The 27,224-nt window shown below is 34.0% G+C and overlaps 1 protein-coding gene across 5 annotated transcripts in view; it reads right to left on the bottom strand.

The window, feature by feature from the left end:
* Positions 1–5,526: 5,526 nt before the first annotated feature.
* Positions 5,527–27,224, bottom strand: part of PAK5 (p21 (RAC1) activated kinase 5) — a 430,189-nt gene continuing 408,491 nt past the window's right edge. For all 5 annotated transcript variants that reach the window (XM_031951110.1, XM_031951109.1, XM_031951111.1 and 2 more), the window contains 6 exons: positions 24,682–25,170; positions 22,689–22,822; positions 18,077–18,203; positions 12,035–12,160; positions 8,697–8,831; positions 5,527–7,947 (listed from right to left, as the gene is read on the bottom strand). In XM_031951110.1, coding sequence (XP_031806970.1) covers positions 7,792–7,947; positions 8,697–8,831; positions 12,035–12,160; positions 18,077–18,203; positions 22,689–22,822; positions 24,682–25,170 — 1,167 coding nt within the window. In that variant the 3' untranslated portion in view covers positions 5,527–7,791. The remainder of the gene's footprint in view (positions 7,948–8,696; positions 8,832–12,034; positions 12,161–18,076; positions 18,204–22,688; positions 22,823–24,681; positions 25,171–27,224) is intronic.

Below are 27,224 nucleotides of genomic sequence, written 5' to 3'. Positions count from 1 at the left end.
TTAGAACATGAGGTCCTTGAGGGTAGACACTGTTTTGTTCATTTTGTATCTCCAACACTTTGCTCAGTGCCTGGCACATAGTAAACACTTAACAAATTATCTATCTATCTGTCCATCATCTTTCTCTCTCGCTCTATCCATCCATCATCCATCTATCTATCCATTCATCCATCCATCATCTATCCATCCATCCATCATCTTATCTAATCCATCCAACCATCATCTATCTATCCATCCACCATCTATCTATCCATCCGTCATCTATCTAATCCATCCATCCATCATCTATCTACCTATCTAGTTATCTAGTCAGAATTATGAGTTGAAGCCACATCAGGAAAAGTTAAAGGAAATTGGAATATTTGTGCTAGATGGGGGAAGACAGTGCAGACATAGTTGCTAAATATGAAGGACTATCCCATGGAAAGTATTGGACTATTTTGCTTGGTCCTAGAGGTCAGTATTAAAAGCAAAAGTTATATAAGTATTTAGGCATTTTTGGTTGCACTTAAGGATATTTTCTCCAATAATTAAAGATATTTAAAATTGGCATATGCTGCCTCTTGAGTTCGTAAATTTCCCTTAATTACAAGTACAATTCAAGTAGAGGTCTTAGTTCTATATAGGACTATATAGATAGTTCTGTATAGAAGTACTTGTCCAAAAAGTTAGAAGACTCTTATTCAAGGATGACTTGGACAATATGACATCTGACGTTCCTTTCTATTCTGATATTCTATGAATGAAAAAGAATGGAACAATGGGAACAAAATATAAGCTTAACAATGGTCCAAAGAAAAAAAACTGGGAGGCTCCTAGATATATGTGAAATTCTGAATAATGTCTTCCAAAGTGGTCCCTATAGTTTAAAAATATCACTCAGAATTCTAATTTTTTTTATGGTGCAACAAAAATCCCCCCCCCTTTTCCAAATTCAACAAGCCCAACTAAGTACCTACCCTGTACAGACCATTGTGTTGAGTGCTGAGTTTATAGTCCAGTTTGGAGGTTAAGGCATTTGGGCAACTATAATGCACAGTATATTATGAAAAACTGTAATATGGAGATACAAATTAAAATTGTATTAGAGGTGTTTGAGGTCCAATAGGAGATAATAAGAGGGAAAGCTTCAAAAAAAAGATATTTGGTCATGGAGATTGAAAAGTAAATAAGTAAAGTAAAATAATTAGTATTACAAAATACCAAGGAAATTTAAGTGAGAAGGATTTTTCAGAAACAAAGAGCAGTCTAGATTGGTTGTTAATAAAGCAGGTGGAAGGAAGGATCATAAGATTAGAAAGATAAGGGGACCTCATTTTATGAAGGGCCTTGAATGCCAGACAAAGGAGACTGAATTTAAAGTAGTAGGAAATAGGTAATCACTGAACATATTTGAGCAGAGGAGTGATGATCAGATTAATAGATGAGATTGGTTTGACAGTGGGCTTGAAGTAGGAAGATAGTGGAGATAGGAAAACTGGTAGGAGGCTATTTGCAGTATCTATGATGGTGATAATAAAGGTCTTTTGTGAGATGCTGGCAAGGAGAAGAGAAGAGAAGAAAGGACAAATGTGAGATGTTTTGGAGGTGAAATCTAAGGGACTTAGTGCTTAGATATGAGAGGCAAATGAGAGGAAAGAGTCAAAAAATAAGGTTTGGAACATGGGAGACTGGTATGAATTGGCTAGGTTTCTTACATGTTGTTTGATGTGTCCATTGATAGACAAGTGGAGGTATCTCGTAAGTAGCCTGTTATACTGGATCTAGAGGACCTAGAGATACTTCTGCGAGTAGAGAAAATGTGTGATAACCAACAAATGCTGAGGACTAAGGAAGACAGAGCTTAAAGTGAAGTAGGAATGTATCTAATCTGGAAAATGGGAATTGGAGTTATGGCTGAAATATTGAGAAGTAAAAATTTTGGAGCAGTTTAATTATGGGAAATGAAATAGGGAGTAAATAAGAGCTAACACATTATTAAGCAGTGATCAAGTCCAGAAGCTAAGTGCTATAAATCGTAAAAACATAAAATTATCCTTATGGAGAAATTACATTCTTTTCCTTTATTTATATACTGCTTTGCTATTAAAAAAAAAAAAAGACAATACATATAAAGGACAATATATAAACCAAAACTAAAGCAATGAGTGTTCAAGTATTTTCTTCTACATCACAATAGCTGTCCTGGAACAAACAAAAACAACCCACAATTTTCCATGAAAGTACTGGGTAAAATTATAATATACTGGGCCACAACTAAGACAATTTCTACTGATATAAGTTGACTTGATAAATGTAAATGGTTGACTTGTAAGCTCTTTGAGGGTAACTCAAGGCATTATTCTTTTGCCATTTTATCCCTAGAATTTAGCATTATTTCTTTGCAAACAAGAAGCACATTGTTAGAGTGATTTGCATCAGTCAAATGGTCTGTTGGGAAGATCCAGCCTCATTAGGAAAAATTGAACCCCTATGGAATTCCAGCTTTCCTAGTTTCTTGTCCTAGTTACCATGGCTTAAGCAGTACTTTCTTCTCTCAAGGTGGGTTTTTGGGAGAGGTTGAGAACAGCAACTATTTGAGATATCAGTCAAATGATAATCCCTATGTAAGCTTTTGTCACTTTTCACTCCTTTGCATTAACCACTACTTGTCCACCACATGAGGAAAACCATTTAGGCCTTCCCCCTCCCCACTCCCTGCCCCAATCTATCATTTTTGACTTTTTCTTAAGGTTTTTTTTTTTTTCAATTAAACAACGTTTGTTAAGTGGTTTTTATATGCAAGACACCAGTATTCCTCCTGCTAGGGATAATAAAGAGAAAAAGCCCTCATAGACCTAACATTTTATTGAAATGATATGACATTATATGTAGTACACACACTTTCTGGCATTCAATAGGGCTTCTGTTTTTTATTTCAACTTTTTCTTTTTTGGGGGAGGAAAGATTCACTGGCCCAGAAATAATGCACTCTATTGGCAAAATCACATTCTCTCATTCACTTTTAGATTTTCCTACTTGTGTTATGTATTACTTAGATCAATGATTTGTACCTACTATTATAAAGTTTTGGCTATCCCTTCTTACTTGGTTTAGAAATTCCAGCCTCCCTAATTTTAACAGAACTCCCCAAATCTAAGTGGTTTATGATCATTTCAACTCCCTGAAGTAAAACTGATTGCATTACAATTATGTTGTGATTGTGATCAAAATAAATGAACATCCCAAGCCAACAATAATTGATATTTCTCTTAGGTTATTGAACATTCTTGGCCTATTTCTTGCTCCCATCACTTTCCATCAGTCCTAGGCATGTATATATACTGGTAAAATTCAGGAGATACACTCCTTTTAGCCCTTGAGTAAAGGAAAGGATATGGGCCAGTGGGAATATTTATCTATGGAGTACTAGGTTCATCTAATCCACATTTTATGGAGAATATACTCCTAACACATTGTTATATTGGAGAATTCAGCTTACCTGTCATTGGAATTAAGTTAACTTATTTGTTAATGGACAATTATTCTAGGGCCTTTGACCCATTTGAGAATTAATAATATGGAATTAAATTTACTATATTTAACACCTGCTGGATATAAGACACTGAGCTAAGGTCATTCTAGTTTGAAGAGAAATTCAGAATTCTCAAAATATTTTCTACTTATCCACACACAATTATCAGGCAGTGTCTACAGGGCCCATTCAAATAAGTACATTGCACCAAACTCCTTTTGTGAAGGAAACATTCTAGTAAGTCCTTTGGGTACTCAAATGGATCAGTTAGATGAGGCTGAGCTAATTGTTTATCTAAACTAGATTGGAACATTTACTTGAGTTAACTTGGGAGTTCAATTCATCAGAGTAATGCTCACAGGTATTTCTGGCATAGCTTAGTGGAAAGAGGAATAAGTTCTGATCATTTTCTAGCTCTGTGACTTTGGGTGAGTTATTTCCTTGAAATTAAATTTTCGTGCCTGCAAAATAAAGATGATACCATAATAATATCAATAATGTCTATATCACTGAAGCTTGTACATTCTTATTTGATTTTTTAGAAAAAAAAATCTGTGAGGTAGACAATAATAATGACAACAATAATGATTAATACCACCTAAGATTTATATATTATTTTAAGGTTTGCAAAATGTCTTATGCATATTATCTAATTTGGTCTTCATTACAAGTATGTTCTTGAGATCAGAGAAATGCTTTTTGTTTTTCTTTGTATCACCAGAATTTGATATAGTGCCTGGCGCACAATAGAGAGTTAATAAATGCTTACCAAACTAATGATGTAGATGCTATTATTATCCCTATTTTATCTATTAAAAAACTGAGGCAGAGAAGTTTAAGTGATTGTCCAACAGTTAGTAAGTATATGAGATTTAGATTTGAATTTAAGTTTTCCTGACCCAAAGCCCTGGATTCTAACTCCTACACCAAGTTGCCTTTCATTATGGACATTTTGATGTTCATATTGAAGATAAGGAAATTGGAGGTCAGAAAGATTAGGTGACAGAGTTAGTAAATATAAAGATTGGAATTTCAAACCAGGTCTCCCCTGCAAGAGGCTACACCATAATGTCAGAAGGAAAGGGAGTGGGCCAGATGATTCTAAACCTCATACTTTTAGATCTCATTCATAGGATGTGAACTGATTCTTAGGAATTCAATTTTTACCACATAAAACTTAAACATAGCACAGCATTACTCAGGATATAACTTTAGATGATGATTTTGTAACTTTTGCCTAGGAAGCATCCATGTATCAGTTTAAATAAGTGAACTTTTACAGGTAAGAGGGGTTATATCTCTGTCTTTGGACCAGTCTTTACTGTTTTGAACCAATGATTATGTTTTGGTAATCTTTCCAAATAATAAATCATTTGTCTTTGAATCATAGGATAACAGATTTTGAGCAAGGAGTGATCTTTAAGGTCTCTAGTCCACCTCCCACATTTTACCAGCCTCAGAAAGGGTTAATTTTCTTGTTCCCGATCACACAGTATATATTTGAGGCAACATTCAAAACTAAGTCTTCTTAAATCTCATATTTTAATACACATAAACTATATATTTAATTTAAAAATCAAACAAAAGAAAAGCTATCCTCTGTTTCCCATAGTTTCTAGCTAGGCTTACCTCTTGTAATTGATTAGGTTTATAGAATTCTTTTCACAAAAGAAACATGACAGATGTAGATATGTAACAACACAAACAACCTAATTTACTTTTTCTGTGATGATTTTTCTAATGTGTTCCCCTGAAAAATTCTCCTTTCTAATGATTCCACAGTAGTTGAGTAAGATAGAGACTGTATAGATCTCTATTTTAAACCAAAATATTACATATTCCCTTTTCTTGCTGACATGGTAGCTAGTGATCACAAGTGGTAATATGTACTCTTTCATGAGTTACCCATTACTATTAATGTTCATTTTCCTTCTCTAAGATCATGAATGGATATGTTCTCCTTGTTCAAAGAGCTTTCATTTTAGGAAAATAGTACAGGCTCCAAAACCATAATGGGGAAAATGCAAACATTTATTTTTATTTGCAAATGCAGTTTTCTGCCAATAGTTGGTGCTCACAAAACCTCTTAAGCTACAATAACTTTCAGTAAACTCAATGAATACTTTAAAAAAATATCTAGTGATAAGAAAATTACAGAAAATTTTTCATTACACTGTTGAAAATGTTTTGAATCCAAAATTTACTATCTTATGCAAAGGTCATTAGCAGTTATTCTGGTTATTAAAAAGATTTTCTTAAACATGTATATATTCCTGGTTTGATTTAAGACAATTTTTCACTTGAAACTCCAGGCCTTAGTTTTCTAGTGTTTATGCTTTGGATTTTAAAATCTCACATACTTATTATATAAATATGTGTATATTTACATAAACACATTTTTGCTCATTTTTATGAAATTTTTAATCCTATTTACCACAGAGAATCTCCTTCTGCTTGCAAAAACAAATAATAAACACAAACAAAAATACCTTAGGGAAATCCAAAGAGCAGCAGGTCATCTTAATTATTTTTTCTTTAAATATAACAAACAATTAGAAACTTATTAATTACAAAAAATCCTTAATGATACCTAGAGCAACCAGAGATAGTTGTTTTTTGTTTTTCCAAATCTAAATTCATATGTGTAATAGTACTTGAAGTAATTAAGAAAGCTTCTGGTTGTTCTATTTGGTAAAGAATGGCTTCTGTCTGATATATAATGAAGAAGAACTAATAATGATAATGTAGCACTTCCAAAGTTTTAAAGGCATACCTACATAGGCCTACAGTTCACATGCAAGGTATCCAACAGGCAACACAAAATTTATTGTAGTAGTCATTCAATTATCAACATTCAAGAAGGTCTAGACAGCAGCACAACTTTTCTATGTCAGAAACACATTATAACATGATAACAGGAAAAGTCGGATTATAACTGGGAAAATACCCCCTGTGGTAAATTGACCTTGAAAGTCAATTCAGACTTCCATCATGTGAAGAATCAATTCAGACTTCCATCTATGTAAACAATAGAGATTAATACTGTGGGACAAAGTCAACAGAGACTTGAAATGAGGGATCTGCCTTATTGCTAGTAGACACCAATCAATCCTTTTATCTCTCCTTTAACAAATCAAAGTAGAGTAAATGAAAGCAAAGGTCTTAAATAAAGCAAGTGATAAATTAATGGAATTGTAGAGTTTCTACCTTTATTATTTCTCCTTTTCCTTTCTGAAACTGAAATAATCTCATTAGCTTATTTGTAGTAGCTCAGTTTTTATAAATGAGCCTGATTTTCCCTAGTATAGAAACACCTCTTTAGTAGTTAAGCTGGTCATTTGGGAAAGCCATTTTTCAGAATACTAGGGGATCACTTAGCAAATTCCTGCTTCAGTGCACTAAGGGGTTCACTCCTCATATTCTGGAAGAATGAACATGTCCCCAAATGTAAGACTAGCTCCGAAGAAGTAGGTTTTACTGGGAAAACAGGTCTCAATCTTTTTTCCGGTGAAAAAACATAAAATGTGTGCTATTATCTCCACCCCCACCCACCCACCTTTCTCTACCACATAAAATATTTTTTTAAATTAAGAAGGGTAGTCTACTAAAGCTGAAGGTGATAGGTATTCTTCCAGGATTCTAAAGAACTCTCTGTTCTCTGAAAGGGATAAAAAACGTAGGAAAGACTTTGTTCAAACTCCTGCTAAGTTACACATATTACTTCAACTAATACAATGGCTACTTGACATCAAGAACTATAAATTATCAAAAGTATAGTACAGAAAATTACAAATTCATTGCAAAATACATTACACTGCTACAATTCAGGAAAAAAAGTGCTTTTTTTTTTTCTTTTGCCAGAAAAGTATTGTTCCAAAATAGAAATAGAGGGTAGTTTTCCTCTTGGAGCAAACTCCTGTGGGTTAGCCTACATGTGCTATGTATTATTACCTTTTCCAAAAAATGCCTGTACAGAGTCTTTCAGGTTTGCTAGCTGAAGGGCTCAAAAAAATAAGGATGAATACAAACACTGTGCTCCAAAGGATCACAACAGATGTCAGTAGATGGATGCCTGTTTTAGTAGTAGTGACAAAAGAAGGCTCCTATTGAGCTTCTGACCTCCAGGGAGTATCTCCTTGGATTGAATCCCTAGGATCATTTCTTAAAGTATTGGTTTGGAAAGGACAGGTGGTTTGTCCTTCCCCATGGCTCCCATCCTCTCTCCCAAATCACTTGTGAGAAGTCCTCCTTCAGATCTCTACCACGGGCCCCTCCATTCAGCGGTGTCTGTATTGTCTCATGAGCGGTACAATGCAAGAAGGTGGGCCTGCCAATTTCAAGAATGGATGTCTGAGGAGTTCTTGGGCTGTTGCTCTCTGGGAGGGCTCCCTCACCAGCATCAAATCCAGGAACCCCCGAAGCACTGAGGAAATCTGTAATGTCATAGACATCATAAATAAGATAATATAAATCATCATCCCCACAACTGATTTTAACAAAGTCCTTCTTGGCTAAAAAAAATCCATTGCCTACATTATTATCTAATGGGATTCAGACAACTACCTGGTGAAGTAGGTAATCAAATTATTACTCTCTCTGTTTTATGAATAATGAAACTGAGATTGAAAAGGGATCATTCACTGGACCAAAACCACATCACTAGTAATTTCCAGATCCAAAATTTTAATCCAAGACTTTCTTCTATTTCTAACATTAGAATTTCTTTTCCTTATACTATAGTGGTTCTTTCCCTTACACTATGACTCTGAGTCAGAGACTTATCAGAGTTCAGTAAATTGGTTTCTCAAGTATGTCATCAAAAAGTTAACTTATTTAATTTTAGGAAATAACCCTGATGGAAAAATATAAGCAAAAGGGCATTGCTTTCCATCACTAGAAATCATTTATTCTGATTCAGTCAATTTAGGGAAAAAAGGATATGTGAAAATAATGACATACAAAAAATGAATTTAAAAGAATATTCATACTTCAGGTAGAGATTAAACTATAAGATCTCTGAACCTCCTAAGATGCTAGGATTTTATACTAAGTAACAGATCAATTACAAGTTAAAATAAGTAGAGTAGTTGATAACTGCTTACAAGCAATATTTGTCTCAGAATGCCAAAGTTGCACTTAATTATCAACTTTCTGAACTTTAATAAAACAGACAAATCCTCACCTTGTGTAGGTCCTTCACTCTTGGAGGTAAGTTATCACGAATCCTACGCATTGCCTGAAGTGGAGGTTCATTGAAGTAAGGAGGCTCTCCATCTATCATTTCTATAACCATAATGCCAAGTGACCAGATATCCACCTGTTTTATGGAGTTCATAGGTTAATATTGAAGGGGAAATGGTCATTGTGCAATACATACTGTACCTAAAAAACCAAGTAATTCATAAACAATTCATGAACTATTTTATTCAATAATAACCTAAAAGGGAGATTTTTTTTTTTAAAGTATAAATCTCTAGACAAGTTTCATTTAAGTTATCAGTTTATCAAAAGGAAAAATCTAACCTCTCATTGAATATTCTGGTTGCCTGGTAAGGAAGCAGAGTTCATCAATGTTTTACAAATGCAGTGGTATTTATTATCATTCTAAAGTTTGTTCATTAGAATCTTTTTACTACCTGCAAGTGGATGAATGATCCACATAGTAAATCTTCAAAAAGTAAAAAAAGATTGTCTTTAACAACCTACTTAGATCTCTCTAAAACTGTATTTAAAATACTTTATGTAAACATGAAATTATAAGTTACTTATACTTCCATTACTATTAATAGACTAAAGAAAATGTAAAATAGTGTCACATTTTTAATTATTAATTATTTTTCTGGTTACACACATATATTAACTTTTAAAATATACATTTATGAATCATGTTGGGAGAGAAAAATCAAAACAAAAGGGAAAAACACTGGAGATAAAAAGATAGAGAAAAAAGAAGTGAATATAGCAAGTATTGATTTACATTTAATCTCCCTAGTTCTTTTTTGGATGCAGATGGTATTTTCTATCCAAAGTTTATTGGGGATTGCCTTGGATCACTGAACCACTGAGAAGAACCCAAGCCTTTCATAGTTGATCATTGACCATTCTTGCTGTTATTGTGTATAATGTATTCTTGGTTCTGTTTATTTCTCTCAGCATCAGTTCATGAAGATCTTTCCAAGTCTTTCTAAAATCAGCTTGCTCATCATTTTTATAGAACAATAATATTCCATTACCTTCAAATATCATAACTTATTTTCAGCCATTCTCTAATTGATGGGCTTCTACTCATTTTCCAATTCTTTGCAACCACAAAAAACTGCTACAAACATTTTTGCACATGTGGGTCCTTTACTCTCCTTTATGATTTCCTTGGGTTTCAGAGTCAATAAGGACACTGCTGGGTCAAAGGGTATACAGTTTTATAACCTTTGGGCATAGTTCCAAATTGCTCTCCAAAATGGCATAATATCACATTAAAGAATACATTTTTGATACTTAATAATTTGCTTTCAACATTAGACTTACATAGATAACGGCCAAAGGATATGAAAACATAATTTTCAAAGAAAAACATACAAAATTGTGAATTATTCTTTGGAAAACCTTAGTCTATTATCAAAGAAATGTATATTAGAAGTAACTTTGAGGAGTCACCTCATAATCACCAATTTAGCAAAAATCATTAAGATCACTAAAACTCAATACTGGAAGGGTTGTGAAGTACTGGGTATACTCAATCATTATGCATGAAATTACAAGTTGCAGAATCATTTTAGAAAGCAATATGTCAGCATACATTTCCCATTAAAAAAGTAATCGTAGCTTTTAACCTAATAATTACATTGTTAGGAACAGAACCTGAAAAATATTGTTGAAAAACAAAATTAAAAAGAATTATCTGTTGGAGGATTTTTACATCAACATTATGTGTACTCAGAAACTGAGGAAAAAAAAAACTGAAAAACAACCTAAAGGCTGAGAAATAGAGAAAATTATAGTTCATAATGTAATAGGAGAGACAACATGGGTATATTATAGTGGACAGAGAATTAATTTCAGAATAAAGAAATCCTGGGATCAAGTGCCATCTCAGACATATGCTAGTTATATGATTGGGCAATTCACTTAATGTCTCAGTGTCCAAAAAACTCTGCATGACATTTCCAAGTCTTTATTAGTAGAGAGAGTTTCTTCATTGGAAGTCCTCTATACGATTAAATACAAAGAAAAATATTTTGCCCTTTGCCAAATTATATTTGGTCGCATTAATGTTAAAATTAAGTTTTCAATACAACTCTTTAATAATTAAAAAAAAAGGAAGTTTAGGAAAAACCCAGAAGTTCAGATGTTTTGGCAAAACTTTCTCTTTGAGGAACATTTTGGCTCTATATTGTCTTTAAAACTAGAAAAACCCTAAAAGTGGCTAAATCCAGTTTCAGGCAACAGAGAGAAGAATAAGCAGATAACACACAATTATTTCTGGTTAAAGAAATGAAAGTTTGAACAATAGGAATGAAATAACCACATTATCATTTTCCAGTTACTGTCACATCTTATCTTCTCATATATTACCATCATAACCTATCCCATTGCCTACATTTACAAGTTAAATCTCAGAGCCAAGATTAAAAAGCTGAATTGAGTAAATCATCCAAGGTTATACAAGCTGGAATGTTCACTATCTTTAGGGTTTATTCAGTCAGTTTGCTCAGGTCAGTTATTCTTAGCGCATCTTTACATTTAGTCTACAGCAATGAGGTTGATTCCCCTCTCCCTCCCACTCACAAATATAATCTATCTTATAAATTACAATGAGAGATAACTCATTCAGAGTAGACTCCTTGAGAATCTGGACACCTTTACAAACAAAACTTGGTAACTGTGATAGAAAAATTGTTATTTTTTTGAGAGTAGATTGGAATTTTAGAAAATAGCTAAAACATAATTCAGGCTCAATTATGATTGTAGGATCATAGATTTAAACATGTTAGGTACTTTAGAGGATGATGCTGTCTCTCCTCACACGTCCTCCGCCTCCATTTTGGAAACTGAAGATGAAAGATTAAGTGAATTATCCAGCGTTATACAATTAATAAATGTTTGAAAAGAATTTGAACCCAGTTCCCCTTTTCTACAATTCTAGTGCTCTCTTATTTATGCTATGTTACCTTTCTAAATAAAGTAAATGATATAACTGGGTAGGGATGCCACTTTTTTAACTGGAAGAAAAAAAGTGAGATATGAATGTAGAGTAATGAAACCAGTGAAAAAAGTTTCCTTCTGTGACTCTGAAGGAAGATATCAATATATGTATACAAACAGGCATGTATATTTGCATGTAGAATACACAAACATATATACATATAAACCTACACATAGCATACATGTTTATATATGTATAGTATATATGTGTATACGTATACATTTATTGAACTCTCTCAGTCTTCCTGGTCTTATAAAATGCACAAATGCTTTCATGTATTTCATGGTTACAGAAAGTATACACTTTTTCCCCCTTACCTCTGTTCCGTAAGGTAGTCTAGATATGACTTCTGGTGCCATCCAGTAAGGAGTGCCAACCAGTGATTTCCTCTTTGGGACTTCTTTGGAAACTTGGGCACAGAAACCAAAATCAGATAACTTTATCTGGAAAAAGAATAGATGCAACAATGTGACCCCAATTGGCCATTCTATCTGCCATTCCATATAGACATTAATGAATCAAGATACACAATCAAAAATTAAATGATTTGTCATTTTGTTTCAATATTTAGATGATATTTTCATCAGCTTTACTATGCCTAGCACAGTGAAAAATGTTCAATATATATCTGATTTTCTTTTAAAATGACATCTTCAATAGAAAAACAGAATAGTGAATAAAGAGAATCTAAGGGTAAAAAATGTACATACACATACATATATAATGATTTTCTTTTCAAATTATGTTCTTAACCCTACAATTATGTATATGATGGGAAAATAAAAAAAAGATTCAATAATCTTGCTCTAAAAAGAGCTTTAATGCTCTGAAGACAATTAAATACTCATCATCTAATAATGTCATCAGTTAATAACTATTTACTAAGTTCCTAATATGTGCCAGGTACTGTTGGGGATACAAAGAAAGAAAAAAACAGCTCCTGATGTCAAAGGAGCATGCAGTTTATAGGGGGAAATGAGCAGAATAGCCTCCCTACTAATTCTCATTCTATTCTTGATCTTAGCGAAAAGGCTGAGAAGTGATTCATTCTTTAGAGCTTTACCCTACATACCAATTTTCCATGAAGTCTTCCTTCCTCACAAGATTATAATCTCCATAAAGGTAGGGGCCTTATTATTTTTGGTTTTGTATTCTCAGTTTTGCACAGTGTCTGGCACATAGTAGACAATTAAGTACTTTCAAATTGACTGATTTCTTGATCCCTTGTTGGTTAAATCCATTCTTCCTTGTCTGACTTTGCCCAGTATTTTGTTTTAAACATCTCTTTATAATTCTATAAGTTTTATGTTACTGTTATCTATTTATATATATGTATGTATATATTTTTTCACTTCATAGATTTTGAGATTTAAGAGGATAAGAGCAGTGTTTTAGCTGAATCTTTTAATCTCAGTCTATCACTTATTAGAGTGATCAGCAAGCACACTGCAATAACTAACAAGTGTGGATTGGTTAAAACTTAATTCTAAAGAATATGCCTGTAGGAGCCAAGATGGCAAAGGAAAGGCAGGAACTTTCCCAACTTCTCTCCCAAACCTCTCCAAATTCCTTTAAATAATGGCTTTAAAATTTTAAAGTATCAGAACATCCCCAAAAATGGAATAAAACATATTCCAGCCAAAGACAACTTGGAAGGTCAGTAGAAAAGGTCTACCTTTTCTGCCCTACTGGGGTGTACAAAAAACAAATAAGAAGAATGCCTTAAAAAGCAAAATTAGCCAAATGGGAAGGGAGGTACAAAAGTTCATATAGGAAAATAATTCCTTAAAAATTTAGAATTTATCAAATGGAAGCTAATGACTTTATGAGAAATCAAGATACAAATAAAGTAAAATGAAAAAGCTGGAAAAAATAGAAGAAAAATGTGAAATTTCTCATTGGAAAAAACAACTGACCTGAAAAATAGATCCAGGAGAGATTATTTTTAAATTATTGATCTACCTAAATGTCACAATAAAAAACAGAGAGCTGGGACATCATCTTTCAAGAAATTATCAAAGAAAATTATCCTGATATTCTAGAACCAGAGGATAAAATAGAAATTGAAAACTTCCAAGCATATTATAGCCACATTTTGGAATTCTCAAGTCAAGGAGAAAATATTGCAAGCATCCAAAAAGAAACAATTCAGATATAACGGAGCCATAGTTAGGGTAACACAACATTTTTCAGCTTTTACTTTAAAGGCCCAAAGGGATTGGAATATGATATTCTGAAGAGCAATGGAGCTAGGATTACAACCAAAAATCTCTTACCCAGAAAAAGTGAATATAATCCTTAAGGGAAAAAGATGGAAATTCAATGAAAGAGAGGATTTTCAAGAATTAGTGATAACAAGACCCTAGTAAATGGAAATTTTGATTTTCAAATATAGGACTCAGAAGAGGAATAAGGAGATAATCAGGAAAGAAATATCATAAGGGATTTCATGAAGTTTATATATTTACATTCCTACATGGCAAGATGATATTTGTGACTAATTAGAACTTTCTCATTATTATGGCAGTTGGAAGGAGTATTATATAGATGGAAAACACAGGTGTGAGTTGACTATGAAGGGATAATATCTAAAAAAATTAAATCAAGGAGTAAGAGAATAGAGTGAGAAAAGGAAAGGAAGAAGTAGAATCATATAAATTATCTGGCATAAAAAAAGAGGCAAGATAAAGTAGTGAAGGGGAAGAGAGGGTGAGTGAACCTTACTGTCACCAGAACTGGCTCAGAGGAAATAACATACACACTCAATATAAATGTATAAATTTATCCTACCCTGCAAGGAAGTAAAAGGGGAATGGGATATGGGAAGGGGGAAGGGTTATTAAGGAGAGGACATATTAAGGGAAGGAGTGGTAAGCTGCAAAATACTTTTTAGGAGGGATAGAGTGAAAGGAGAGAGAATAGAACAAATGGGGGAGGAAAGAAATACAATTAGCAATAGTATTATAGGAGGAATTTTGAAGTTAAGTTTCTCTGAATAATGTCTCATTTCTCAAGCACCGAGGGACCTTGTAAAGGGCTGAAACTGAGTTGGTGCACTGGAATCAGACAACGTAGCACTTAAGACTAATTACCGATTGAACAATGCTTGGAAAATGGCCCTTCCCACTATTCTGTGCTGGCTCAATCTTTTGGTGTATACAGATAATTGTAGGAGGAATTAGGGTGTGGAGTAAGACAATCCATAATCGCTTTGGCTGTAGATAAGGAGAAGGGAGGTCCTGGAGAACTTGTGTCTATTCCCTTTACTTCTCCCCCTAAAGACCAAGAATAAAGACCTAGGACTTTTGCTTATCCTGACTCTGGCTGATTCTAAGGCATCCAAGGGTGCTAACCAGGACTTCACAGGACTTGAATCAAATTTATTAAAAAAAAAAATAATAATTAGAGCCATGCCCCAATGGATAAATGATCAAAAACCATGCTCCATGCCCTTTGACTAACAATACCACTACTAGGCAAAAGTCTCAAAAGAGATTTTTTTTTTAAAGGACCTATATGTATAAAAATACTTATAGCAGCTCTCTTCTCAGGGCAAAACCTGGAAATTGAGGGGTTGCTCATAAATTAGAGAATGGCCGAATAAATTATCACATGTAATTATGATTGAATGTTATTGTTCTATTGGAAATAGCAGGATATTCTCAGAACAAACCTGGAAAGTCCTTCATGAACTCAAGCAAAGTGAAACATATTCTATATAACGTAATAGCAATGTTCCTGGATGATCAGCTGTAAATGACTTTGCTATTCTCAGTTATAGAATGATCCATGATTATTCTAAAGGACTCATGCTGAACAATTCTATCCATACCCAGAGAAGATTGTGTATGAACACAGAATGAAGCATTCTCTCTCTGTCTCTGTCTTTGTCTCTCTTTCATGTTATTTTTCTTGATGGGCTTTTTTAGGATGTGAAATCTATTTTTTTTGACAAGATTATCTTTTATGAAAATGCTTTGCATAACTTCACATGGGGGTTTCTTAATGGTGACTGGGAGTAGGGATAAGGGGAAGAATATGGAACTGAAAAGTTTTGAAAACAAATGTAAAAAATTATTTTGAATGCAATGGGGAAAATATTAAATAAAGTAATAATAATGGTAAAACAAAAAAGAAAAGAAAAAGAAAATACCTATAGATTGGAAAGATGAGAAACAGTTCCTTAAGGGAAAAAATAATCTCTATCTTTTCTCTTTCTGATTGTAAATTTCAGGATCTATAAAATATCTGAACAAAGGGTATGCCAAAAACTCACCTACTATCAGGAGTAATTTCTTTAATGTAGATTTCTCTTTCTAGGCTTCAAGATGCCTGAAGCCTAATCATGTTCTCCATGGCAAACAGAAGGGAGATGAGTGGAATCACTACAAATTTTGAAAGCCAAGATAATTTTTTCTATTGTAGGAACATAAGAGCTTTTCAATATCTATTGCTCATCTGAGTACATAAAAGAGACAATTTTCTAAAAAAAGGATAATTACACACAACATATCCCTGAATAAATCTGCAACACAGATAATGAGTACCCAAGTAATGAGTATAATGAAGCATTGTATGTAGGTCCTAAAAGAAAGTTGTATTGCCTCTTAGATGTCCCTTTTTCTAGTTATGATACAGCTATACAACTTTTCCATTTAGGAGAGCATCTTTTATTCAAGAATCCCATTTAGTTTAAGAAAACTTGGATGAATGGGAATGTCTACTAAGATGAAAAGGGGCAGCTTGTTAGGAAAGACCACTTAGGAATGGCCTTTACTTATGTTTATGGTTCTAACCAGTTACCTAAGAAAGAGCAGTGGGCTGGGAGTGAAGAAAGCCTCTTGTAGAAGTCAGGATTTTAGTGGAGGAAGTCAGGGAAGACAGGAGGTACAGATAAAGAAGGGAGCATCCTAGGTGGAGAGGACAGCCAGTGAAAATGCTAAGTCAGGAGGAGATGGAGTATTTTATGTGAAGAACCACAAAGAGGCCAGTTTCACTGGACTGCAGAGTATAAATGGAAGTAAGGTTCAAGACCACTGAAAATATGGAAAATCGCTTCTACCTCATAGGGTTGTTGGGAGGTATATATGAGTTAGCATATGAAAACTGCTATGCAAACAAAGTGCTGTTCAAACTCTAATATGGTTGTTGCTTTTTGTCCTCATTGTCACCTAGTAAAAAGACTCATTGAATGTAATTCTTCAGATTCCATATATAACTAACATTTCTGATAAAATATGAGTATGTTGAGAACACAGAATATGAAATGTTTGTTTTTATTTCCCCAGTGATGATCACGAAATAAGTAGAAAGGAAAAAAAAACTTATCTGCAGTAATAATTTCTTGCTTTGTTACACCTTTTTTTAAAAAACTATTTTCCCATAGCTCCCAGCTGTGAGCACATGAGAAAATGGTTTTAAAAAGTGGTGGGGAAAATGCTAAAAACTTTTTTATTGCACATAAATCTTTTTTCCCCTTTCTTTTTTTCTTTCTGACTAAGAAAGACCTGGCTAGAAGGGCATTCCAAGGCCACTCAATGAAATACAGCTCTCTAGATTCCCCTTGACTCTCTGAATCATTTCTGAAAGAAGTCTGATGCAATGCCAAGATATTCAGACAATGATGACTATGCTACCTTTGGAGAAAAGAAGTAACCTTTAAGAGAAGTTTTTGTTCCATTTATCATCAATACCGTGGTCCTCAGTGGTAGAAGAGGGGTTAAGTAGACCACCTTGGTCAAATTCCATTTTACATTATTCTGTCAATCTAAATTCCCTTTGAGGGTTCAGCTCTTCTTTTTCCCTTCACTTCTGTGTCATAATGTTCTAAATTATAAAGCAGGTGATATACAGAGGGAATGTATGAAGTGGCTGCCATAACTACTTATCCAAGCACATAACATAACCCCTATGGAAATAACAGCAATAGCTGAGTTTCAATCCCTTGGAGAGCCAAGACAGACAATTAGGTTATGCTTTCACTTAAGTTTGGAAAAGAGTCACAAAAGATATTTTAATTCCTAAGAGTGGAGGATGGCTAATTTTTGTTAGGATTGAAGCAGGAAGGGGAAAATGAAGTTTCTACACTCCCTGAATTTCTTCCCTCACTATTCAAAAAAAGAAAATGCACTTTAATTTTAGGCTTTAGCTTAAGCTGATGGATGGGAAGACATTTTCAGATATTATGATCATAGCACATAATGACCCTCTTCTTAAAGCATGTACAGAAAGTTAAGAAGTTCAGAGTCAGAAAAATAAGTATCTCAGGAAAAGCTGTCTACTGAGGTTGATGTCCACAGCTAATGATTATATTTAATTGTGTGCTTTTACTTAAGGTAAGAAAAATCTTTATCCCTTACCCGGCCATCACTTGTCAGAAGGATGGAGTCACTCTTTATGTCTCGGTGAATAACCCCTTGATTGTGAAGGTAAGAAAGGGCCCTCAGGACTGATAAACAGACTGTAGCTATTTGTTCTTCATTCATTCTATAAAAAAAGAAATCATGTTTAAAGAAATAACTTTAAAGGATTAAGGATACCTTTTAAGCAAAATAAAATTGACAGATTTACTGTATTCCAGTTAATTAGCAAGAAATGTGGCCTCAATGAGATGAACCAAATCAGTTCCAATGGAGCAGTAATGAATTGAACCAGCTACACCCAAGTAAAAGAATTCTGGGAGATGTTAGCACCACTACATAGCATTCCCAATCCCTCTATTTTTGTCCGCCTGCATTTTTGATTTCCTTCACAGGCTAATTGTACACTATTTCAGAGTTCAATTCTTTTTGAACAGCAAAATAAATGTTAGGACATGTATACTTATATTGTAGTTAATTTATACTTTAACATATTGAACATGTATTGGTCATCCTGCCATCTAGGGGTGGGGGTGAGGGGAAGGAAGGGAAAAATTGGAACAAAAGGTTTGGCAATTGTCAATGCTGTAAAATTACCCATGCATATAACTTGTAAATAAAAAACTATATATAAAAAAAAGAAATGTGGCCTCATCTGGCACATAGAAAATACTTAATAAATGTTTATTAACTGATACTTGATTTGACTCACACAATAGTCTTTAAGTCAGCACAAAATTAATGGCAACAGGCCTCAAAAGCTTAACTATAAAGTCTACCTTAAGTAAAAGTTAATCCTACCTCTTGATTATTTGGTAATTGGGGCAGCTAGGTTGTACAATGGATAAGAGTATTGGGTTTGGTGTCAGGAAGACCTGAGTTCAAATCTGGTCTTAGACCCTTAATGGCTCTGAAACCCTGGGACAGTCAGTTAACCCTGTTTTCCTCAGTTCCTCATCTGTCAAATAACCTAGAGAAGGAAATGATAAATCACTCTAATGTTTTTGCTTAGAAAATCCTAAATGGGGTTCCAGAGGCAGACCTCTCTGAAAGTACTCAACAACAAAACATTTGGCAATTAATGTAAATCCATTTTATTTAAGGCCTAGCAAATAATCCATCCTCTCTCATGTAGAACAAGTAATAGTTTCCAAGAGACATCTTAGTAGAGAGAAAAGAACACTGACATAAGCTAAAAGACAGATGCTAGGAATGCATTTGCAGAATAAATTCATGAATGTTTACTTGAATTAATCATTTCTTTGTGTATCAGTATTCTGCTCTATAAAATGGGAATCATTACACTTTCCCATCAGTGACGGCCTTGAGCAAAATTACAAAATTGGTACCTTTGGCTTGCTCCCCTTTCCCACCAACCTAGACTTTTATAATGTTCCTTCCTCTTTTTAGTTCCCTTATGTTTGATCAGGTCCTTATTAATGAAAAATTTTGTGAGTCACTAATATTCAGTCAAAAAACATTAAGTATTTATCATGTACCAGGTATTGTGCTTACTTCTGAGGCAAAAGACAGTTCCTGCTTCCAAGTTGTTTATAGTCCAAAGATGAAGAGAACATAAAAACAATTATGTACAAATAAGAGACAGCCAGGATAAAATGGAGATGATCAATAATGGAAAGTCACTAGCATGAAGGCACTAACATCTTAGTGTGAAATAATCATGTTACCTCAGAATAGTTTTAAGGGATCACCAAGAGAACTGCTGAAAGAAATTAACATTTACACCTATTTGAGGAAACATCTATATAATGGAAACTGCTAAGAACCTCTTAAATTAGATGAAACAGGTGACTGCTTATTCTATCGACTCCATCTCCTCTACACACTTCATACAGCTAATGGGAGAATCTGGGCAGAACTGAAGTTTTTAAGTGTTGGCTAAGACCTCAGAGACCATTTGATTCAAATTCCTTAATTTTTAGATTAGAACACTCATTCTGTCAAGAGAAGTTACATGATTTGCTTGAGGACCCATAGCAAGTTAGTGACAAAACAGGTATCAGAATCCAGTTTACTGATTCCCATTCCAATGCTCTTGCTGCTACTCCTATGTTGTTCCTCTGAGGTATATATGAGGCTTTAAAAACTCTGCAAAATATTATTCCACTTAACATTCATTCATTTGACATTAAACAATTGTTATGTGGTCCCTGACTATTATTATGTTAACTATGATGAATGATACTATAATCTCATCGATGTGGACATTCTCTCCAAAAGTGAATCTCCACCAAGATGGCAAAACATTTAAGGAGAAGACAATGGAAAATAGTTTTGAATCAGTGGCATTTATCAAAGTCCATACTAATACTGTTGGAATTCTAAATAGTTTCTGAATAATTCTTCCCAAAGTTAATGCCATCATATACTGAGGCTACATGAGTAACAGGTAGGGTAGACTGAGAGGGAAAAAAAAATCCATAAAAAATTTATGGGAACATATATCCCATTTTATATAAGATTATGTAACCCTAACCCTAAAAGATTAGGCTCATTCAAAACATAGTGGAGACATTCTTGGATAAATGAGTTGGGGAAGGGAAGGGAAGAAGAATGGACCAAAAAAAGTCTTTATCTCATTTAGTTGCTTGTGAACATGTTGGTCATTTTGTCTGACCTAGCAATGTCAAACTGCCAGTGTTGACATCTAACAAAGGCACACAAAGCTGTAATTTTTTTTGATAGTTGTGGTAATTACCCAGAAGGGAAAGCCAATATTTATTTTGGAATTCGTTTATGTTGGCATCAGCCAAATGTGTCTTAAATTATTGTAGTACAAAGTGTCCTAATCTTCCTTCTAATGCATTTTTCTCCGACATATGGGATTTTAATTTGTTCCAAGTAGACAATAAAAGTCTGCAGGTGGTCTATAATAATAACTGACTACATTACATTGTTAATCACCATTCTAGAAGTCATCACTCAGAAGTTCAGGCTTGGTCTGTTAAGATGTTCGAAGATAGACTTTTAACTCAAATGAATTTATATTTGAAGTTCAAAGTGTTACTATTTTTTTTTTTTTAATTTCTAGAAATCTCTCCATGCTAAGCAGAATTTAATTCATGGGAATGAGATCTAATCAATCAATTTATCAATATTTATCAAAATTCATAAGGTAAAAACTTCCTATATTTGCATAATCATGGTTTAAAGTTTTGTATGTACCAGGATCACCTTGACAATTTCTCAACTGCCTGCTTACTGTGTTCTTGCCTTAGTCCCAGGCCTCTGGACTATTATGAAAAGGCAAATCAGGAGAAGAATAAAAGATAAATCTGCTTGTTACATCAGGAGGAAGAAAGAGATTAGCAGCTAATTGAGAACCTTTCCCTGATTTAATCCTAAAAACTGAAATATATGTTTTTAAGGGAGGAAAATATTTCTTTTGGAAAGAAATATCTGAACTTTCTTCTGCATATTGCTGCATTTACAAATTCTCCTTTGGACCATCAGATTTATGATCTGGAAAAGTATAGGCTTTGCAGGTTTCTCCATTCTTCGGAAGCTGCAGAGCACACTGCCTCAGGAATGAGGAGGGTTTGCTGTATGTATCTAGCCCTGTGCTAGGGCTCTCATGACAATAATAGCCCATCAGTTGAAACTGTAGGGAAATTGGTCGAGATCCTCCATCATTTTACTATCCTCTCATTGCTGGGAAGTCACAAATTGGAAAACTACAGAGGATCAACATGATTCATTCTTTTGTGCTTCCTCAGGATCTATCAAAATAATTCCATCTTCACAAAACCTCTCTATTTTCTCTTCACTGAGGTTTACTTTCCCAGCTCTACTTTCATTTATGAAACTAGAAAGGGGGGAAGAGGTCAAGGTAATAGGATGGAAAGTACTTCTTTATCCTTCAGGGCTGTTTTAAAATAAAATAAAAGTGTATGTCACTCTTCTTATTTGCAACTAAACTATATTTTGTGGTTGGTCTTATAATTGCTATTTTTTATTTGAAATAGTTTTAATAAATATCTCATCTTGTACTTCTGTATTAATACACTATATTAATAAAACTTCCTCCATGCTTGGAATACTTCTCGTTTCTGCCTCTGAATTTCCTTGGATTTATGAAAGAAAGTGGCCTAAATGCTACCTTAGACAGTGATCCATTCTTGGCTCCCAAGCTTCTAGAGCTTTCTCTCTATTTATCAACTACTTGGTATTTATTATAGCTTTTTTATATGTCATTTCCATTTTTAAAGCATAATCTCCTTGAGGGCAGGTACTGCTTTTGCCTATTTTGATATCCCTATCACTAAGTTCAGTTCATAGCATAGAGAAATCACATGATGAATGTTAATTTATTGAAAAATAAAGAGTATATAATATTTATATGTATATTATTTGTCATTGAACATTTATCATTTTCAAGAGCATGTCAATGTCAATTCAATAAATATTTCAGTGGGGATTTACTATCTATATATTGTATGGGGACTGTTGTATGATGGCAAAATGCAGTGCCCACCTATGAATTTCTTAAGAGTTAAATTAAGACATTAACAATTGGTCATCGAACTACCACTTGTGAATGAAAGATAAGTATATGAAAAAGAATTTCCCAGGTGTATCTAAATAAACTTACCTGGTGTGAGTTACTATATCGGTCAAAGCCCCACCTTCTAGGAACTCCATGACAACCCACAGTTCATCACCAACAAGATAACTATTGTACATGTCAACTACATTGTCATGATGGTAATCTCTCATTATCACAACCTGTTCAAAAGAAAAGGAAATGATCTGGCTGTTAGTTGATAAAGAGGTGACCTGGAATGATGAATGTGGTTTTGAACCTGGAGCCAAGAAAACCTGGGTTAAATAATCCTTTTGCTCACATCTACTACTTGTGTTACAAAAACTCTTTCTCTATCAAGAGATTCTCTGGGACTTATCCATTAAGTCAAAAATGGGAATCCCTAGAATCACATACTGATAAAAATCACAAATTCTTCATGTTTGTTTTCATGAAAGTTGAAATCCTATTTTTTCCCCTCTAAATGCAGTTCTTTTATTAGACTCATTATTAGATTTTTAAAATTTATAAATGTGTAAGATGGAGACTCTATTTTCCTCACCCTATTCTATCAATCAACACAGTAAACTAAGTATTAAGAAACTTTCTTTTTAAAAATATCCTTATAATACACAAACAAGTCTTTAATCAATTTGAAAGGACTATGGGATTTGGGGGCCAATGGATGAAAGGAATTAAATGTCACACAGGAAATATCTTGTGATTGGTTCATAAAATAAAGTCATACTGTCATGCTTCTTGAACTGTTTATAAAAATATATTCCGACTATTTATAAAAATAGCAGTTCAGCTGAGCAGTATAAGTGGTGAAAATTATTCTTCCACAAGGAAACTCGGGGTAGTAGTGAACACATCAGTGCCACACAGAGGGATTTGTAGAATTAAACCAGTTTCCAGATATTTTTTAAAGATATGAATTATGTATTTATTTTTGTGACTGCATAATTTTATAACTTCTGATTCTTGATTAATATCCAAGAATTTTTTGAGAAAGTTCTTTAAAAGAGTAAAGAAATCAATACCTTCTAGGAATTGGATAATGTACAGATTTTATGCTACAAATGAATGCTATGAATACTTCAAATACTTTCAATGATAATAACATTTATCTAGATGGAGACCTAATGGGTGACAAAGGTGACCAATACATTGATTGTCAAGGCATTGTATCTGATGGGAAAACATAAGTTAATTAAACAGGATCTTTGAGTGACCTCTAAACATTAGACAAGTTTACTTGACAGGAATTTATATGTCAAAGAACTACCTTTTAGAAATTCCATGGTCATTTCCATTTCCTCATTTGGAGCTCATCATCAACAATTTCCCATTATAATGGACAAGTGACTTTACTGATAAGGAATCTCAGTTTTCTCATTTGTAAAGGGTATTCTTTCATAGGATTATAAGGTTTAGCATTACAAGGGACCTGAGAGCATAACCTCTCTGGCCCTTTGATTTTGTTGATAAGGGAAAACTGAGAAAGAAAAACTTAAAGCTACTTAAGGTCACCCAAGCATTAAAACAAAGCTGGGATTTGGTATAGTAGATAGATCACTGTATTTGTAATCAGTCTTAATTTGAATCTTGACACTTCTACTTTACTGTCTGTGTGACTAGAGGACAAAGTTTCAGCTTCCTCCTCTGTGAAATAAGGGGGCTGAGATGGTTGAAGGTCTCCTTCTAGCTCAAAATCTATGATTGGATGAGCCCCAATCCCATGCTCCCACTGCTAATACATTTGCAAGGTCCCTCATCTTCTTCCCTAAGACTCCATCATCCCATATTAGGAAGTTACCTTCCATTCTTTGTGTTCCCCACACACTGTCTAAAGAAGATTAGATTAGAATATTGATTTTCCCTCCTTCCCTGCACCCTGGCCCTGTTCTAGTTACAATTAACATAGCTTCCAAAGCTGGTCAAGCAGAACATCTGAATGATCACCCGGTTTTTAGCAGTAGACCAATTCTTGAAAACATATTCCAGAGCCTATCGCTCTTTCATCAAATAATAGAAAAGTGCTTGGGGCACATGATTTTACCTCATTAAAAAGCAGCTCACGCCGCTGTTGTTTCCTGAGGTCCATTTTCTTCACAGCAACTTGTTTTCCTGTGTGCTTCTCAGTGGCGATGCAAACTATTCCAGTGGATCCTTCTCCTATTTTAATAAAATTATCCAGATATTCTCGAGGGTCCCCAGGGCTAACCACAAGCTGTAGAGCAGCCCTGAACTGTTCGTGGGATACCCTGGAGGGCTGCTGGTCTGAGGATGAGCCCCAACTAGGTGGGGGATAAGCATTTGAAGAGACGCTTGGGGAACTCGGATAGGAAGCTGTGGAGACATATGGAGAGCTGGTCTGGTGACCAGGCTGGTGGTAGTGAACCTTGTGATACCCAGAAGGACACTGGTAGCCACTTGAGGAATAGTTAACTTTGTTCTGGCTTTGAGGTAGTTTGACTGGGCCACGAGGGTAAGTGTCAGAGCCACACAGAGTTGGACTGACAACCATCTGTGCTCGATCATAATCCACCTGGGGAAGCAAATAATGATAGCATCATTAGCAGTCTTCATCTCAATACTAACAAGTTAGTTTGTAACATTGATGTTGAATGATGAATGTGTACAGCACCTCATTATTCTGGGACTAAACTAGACAAAAAAGTAAAGTAAGAGAAGTCTGTCTTTGGTATACCCAAGTCTGAAATTTTAGTCTTTTTCCACTCATATACATGTCCAGTGACTTTATGTTGTCTTCCTTTCATCCTATCAAAATCTAATCTTAGGATTAGTTATTTAACACCTTATTATTATGCCTTATATTATTAGTCATTTATACCTTAATATAAATTTCATTAAATATTACCTTTCCTTTGATATTTATATTTTAGGCTAGAGGAATTGAAAGTATTGGGAAGAGGTGATGACTATAGAGAAAACTGTCCTCAGTATGCTAGAAATCATATTCTACAAGTAGTTTTCCACATACCTTTCCCACAAGGTTGGCTGTAGAGTTTGACTTCTGTTGCCTGACTTCTTTTAGAGATATTCTTTGGTGGGCTATATTCAGATTTACCCAAAATCTTCAGATTACCCCCTTCTTGTACAGACACCTCTACTCTTATGTTGTGTGTAGGCTTTCCAGTCTGAATGAGACCCTGTGCTTCACATTTCTATCTGCCCTATCCCATATTAAAAAGTATCTGTCTTATTCTTAATTTTTTCTGGCTCTCATTATGTGATTCTTAGAAAATCCAATAAACTTATTAAAGTTTAAGTGACTTATAACAGTTAAATGTTTACTTTCCCCAAAAATAATCCTTATAATTAAACTGGGAAGATACATATGTTACTCATAATAGTCTCTCTTCATAGAGATAAATATAGAATGCATAGAATTGAATTGCAGTCAAGGGAAGTTTTGCTCACAATTGCATTCAATTATAATAAAACATTTATTTTCTACTTACTATGCATAAAGCAAGAAATAATGTAGCATGGTACATAAGCAGGCCTCCTTGTCAGAATCATCTAGATTCAATTTCTGTCTCTCACACAAATTGGCTATATGATCTTGGTGAAGTCATTCAGCCTTTTACTAATCTATTGTTACTAATTTATTGTTTTCATGGATGTCTTTTGTATTCTGGTCAAGCCTATGGTTCCCCTCTCAAAATGATTTTAAATGAAAAGATAAAATATGTAGGATTACAAAGGAAGATGATTGTATGGGAAAAAATTTAAAAGTTCACAGATTGTAGTCTTCTCTGCTTTAAAATTTTATATTACACAAGTTAGAAATCTGTATTGGTAGAGTTTCTTCATCAGAAGTTCCTTCTATCAGTAAAATTACATACTTCACACATATAATTTTGACAGAGAATTAAACATTTTTGCCTTGTTTCTCTTCTGTTATTATCTGAACAATGGTCTTATTATCTTTCCTGTATTTTCCCTCAATTTTGTCTTATTACCTTTTCTCCATTTTCCTGTGTCACAGGAGATAAAGCATGAGATTGCTAATCAGAAAGACCTGAGTTCAAATATTTACTAGCTTTTGTACTCCTGGTTCTCTGCCTCAATTTCCTTATCTGTAAAATAGGATAATAATAATACCTACCTTATAGGATTGTTGTAAGGATCAAAGGAGATAATAAATTATAAAGTGCTTTGCAAACTCTAAAACACGACATAGATGCTCACGATAATAATCACCCCCCTCTTATTTCCATTTCCTATGCATATCTTTTTAAAAAACTAAGTTGGTTAGAGTTCCTGTAAATCCTTATTTTTTTCTCTCAACAACTTTTTGGGTTTTTTTGACTTCTCATCAAAATTATTCCTGTGTATACACAGTGTACTAGGTGCTGGAAATACAAATATCAAAACAAAATAAGCCCTACCCTCATGGATATCACATTCTTCTTTTTACATAACATAAGGAACATGATATAACATTTGTTTACTTTGTATGAATTGGGCATGATTTGCACATAGTGTATACTTAATAAATGCCACTTGTTATTAATATCAAATTGGTTATTGAGATTTAATGCTAAATATTTAAAGCTATTAAGAACTGTTATG

The sequence above is a fragment of the Sarcophilus harrisii genome, chromosome 2 (genome assembly GCF_902635505.1).
Source record: "Sarcophilus harrisii chromosome 2, mSarHar1.11, whole genome shotgun sequence".
Classification (NCBI taxonomy): domain Eukaryota; kingdom Metazoa; phylum Chordata; class Mammalia; order Dasyuromorphia; family Dasyuridae; genus Sarcophilus; species Sarcophilus harrisii.
This window is presented reverse-complemented; position numbering and strand designations above follow the sequence as displayed.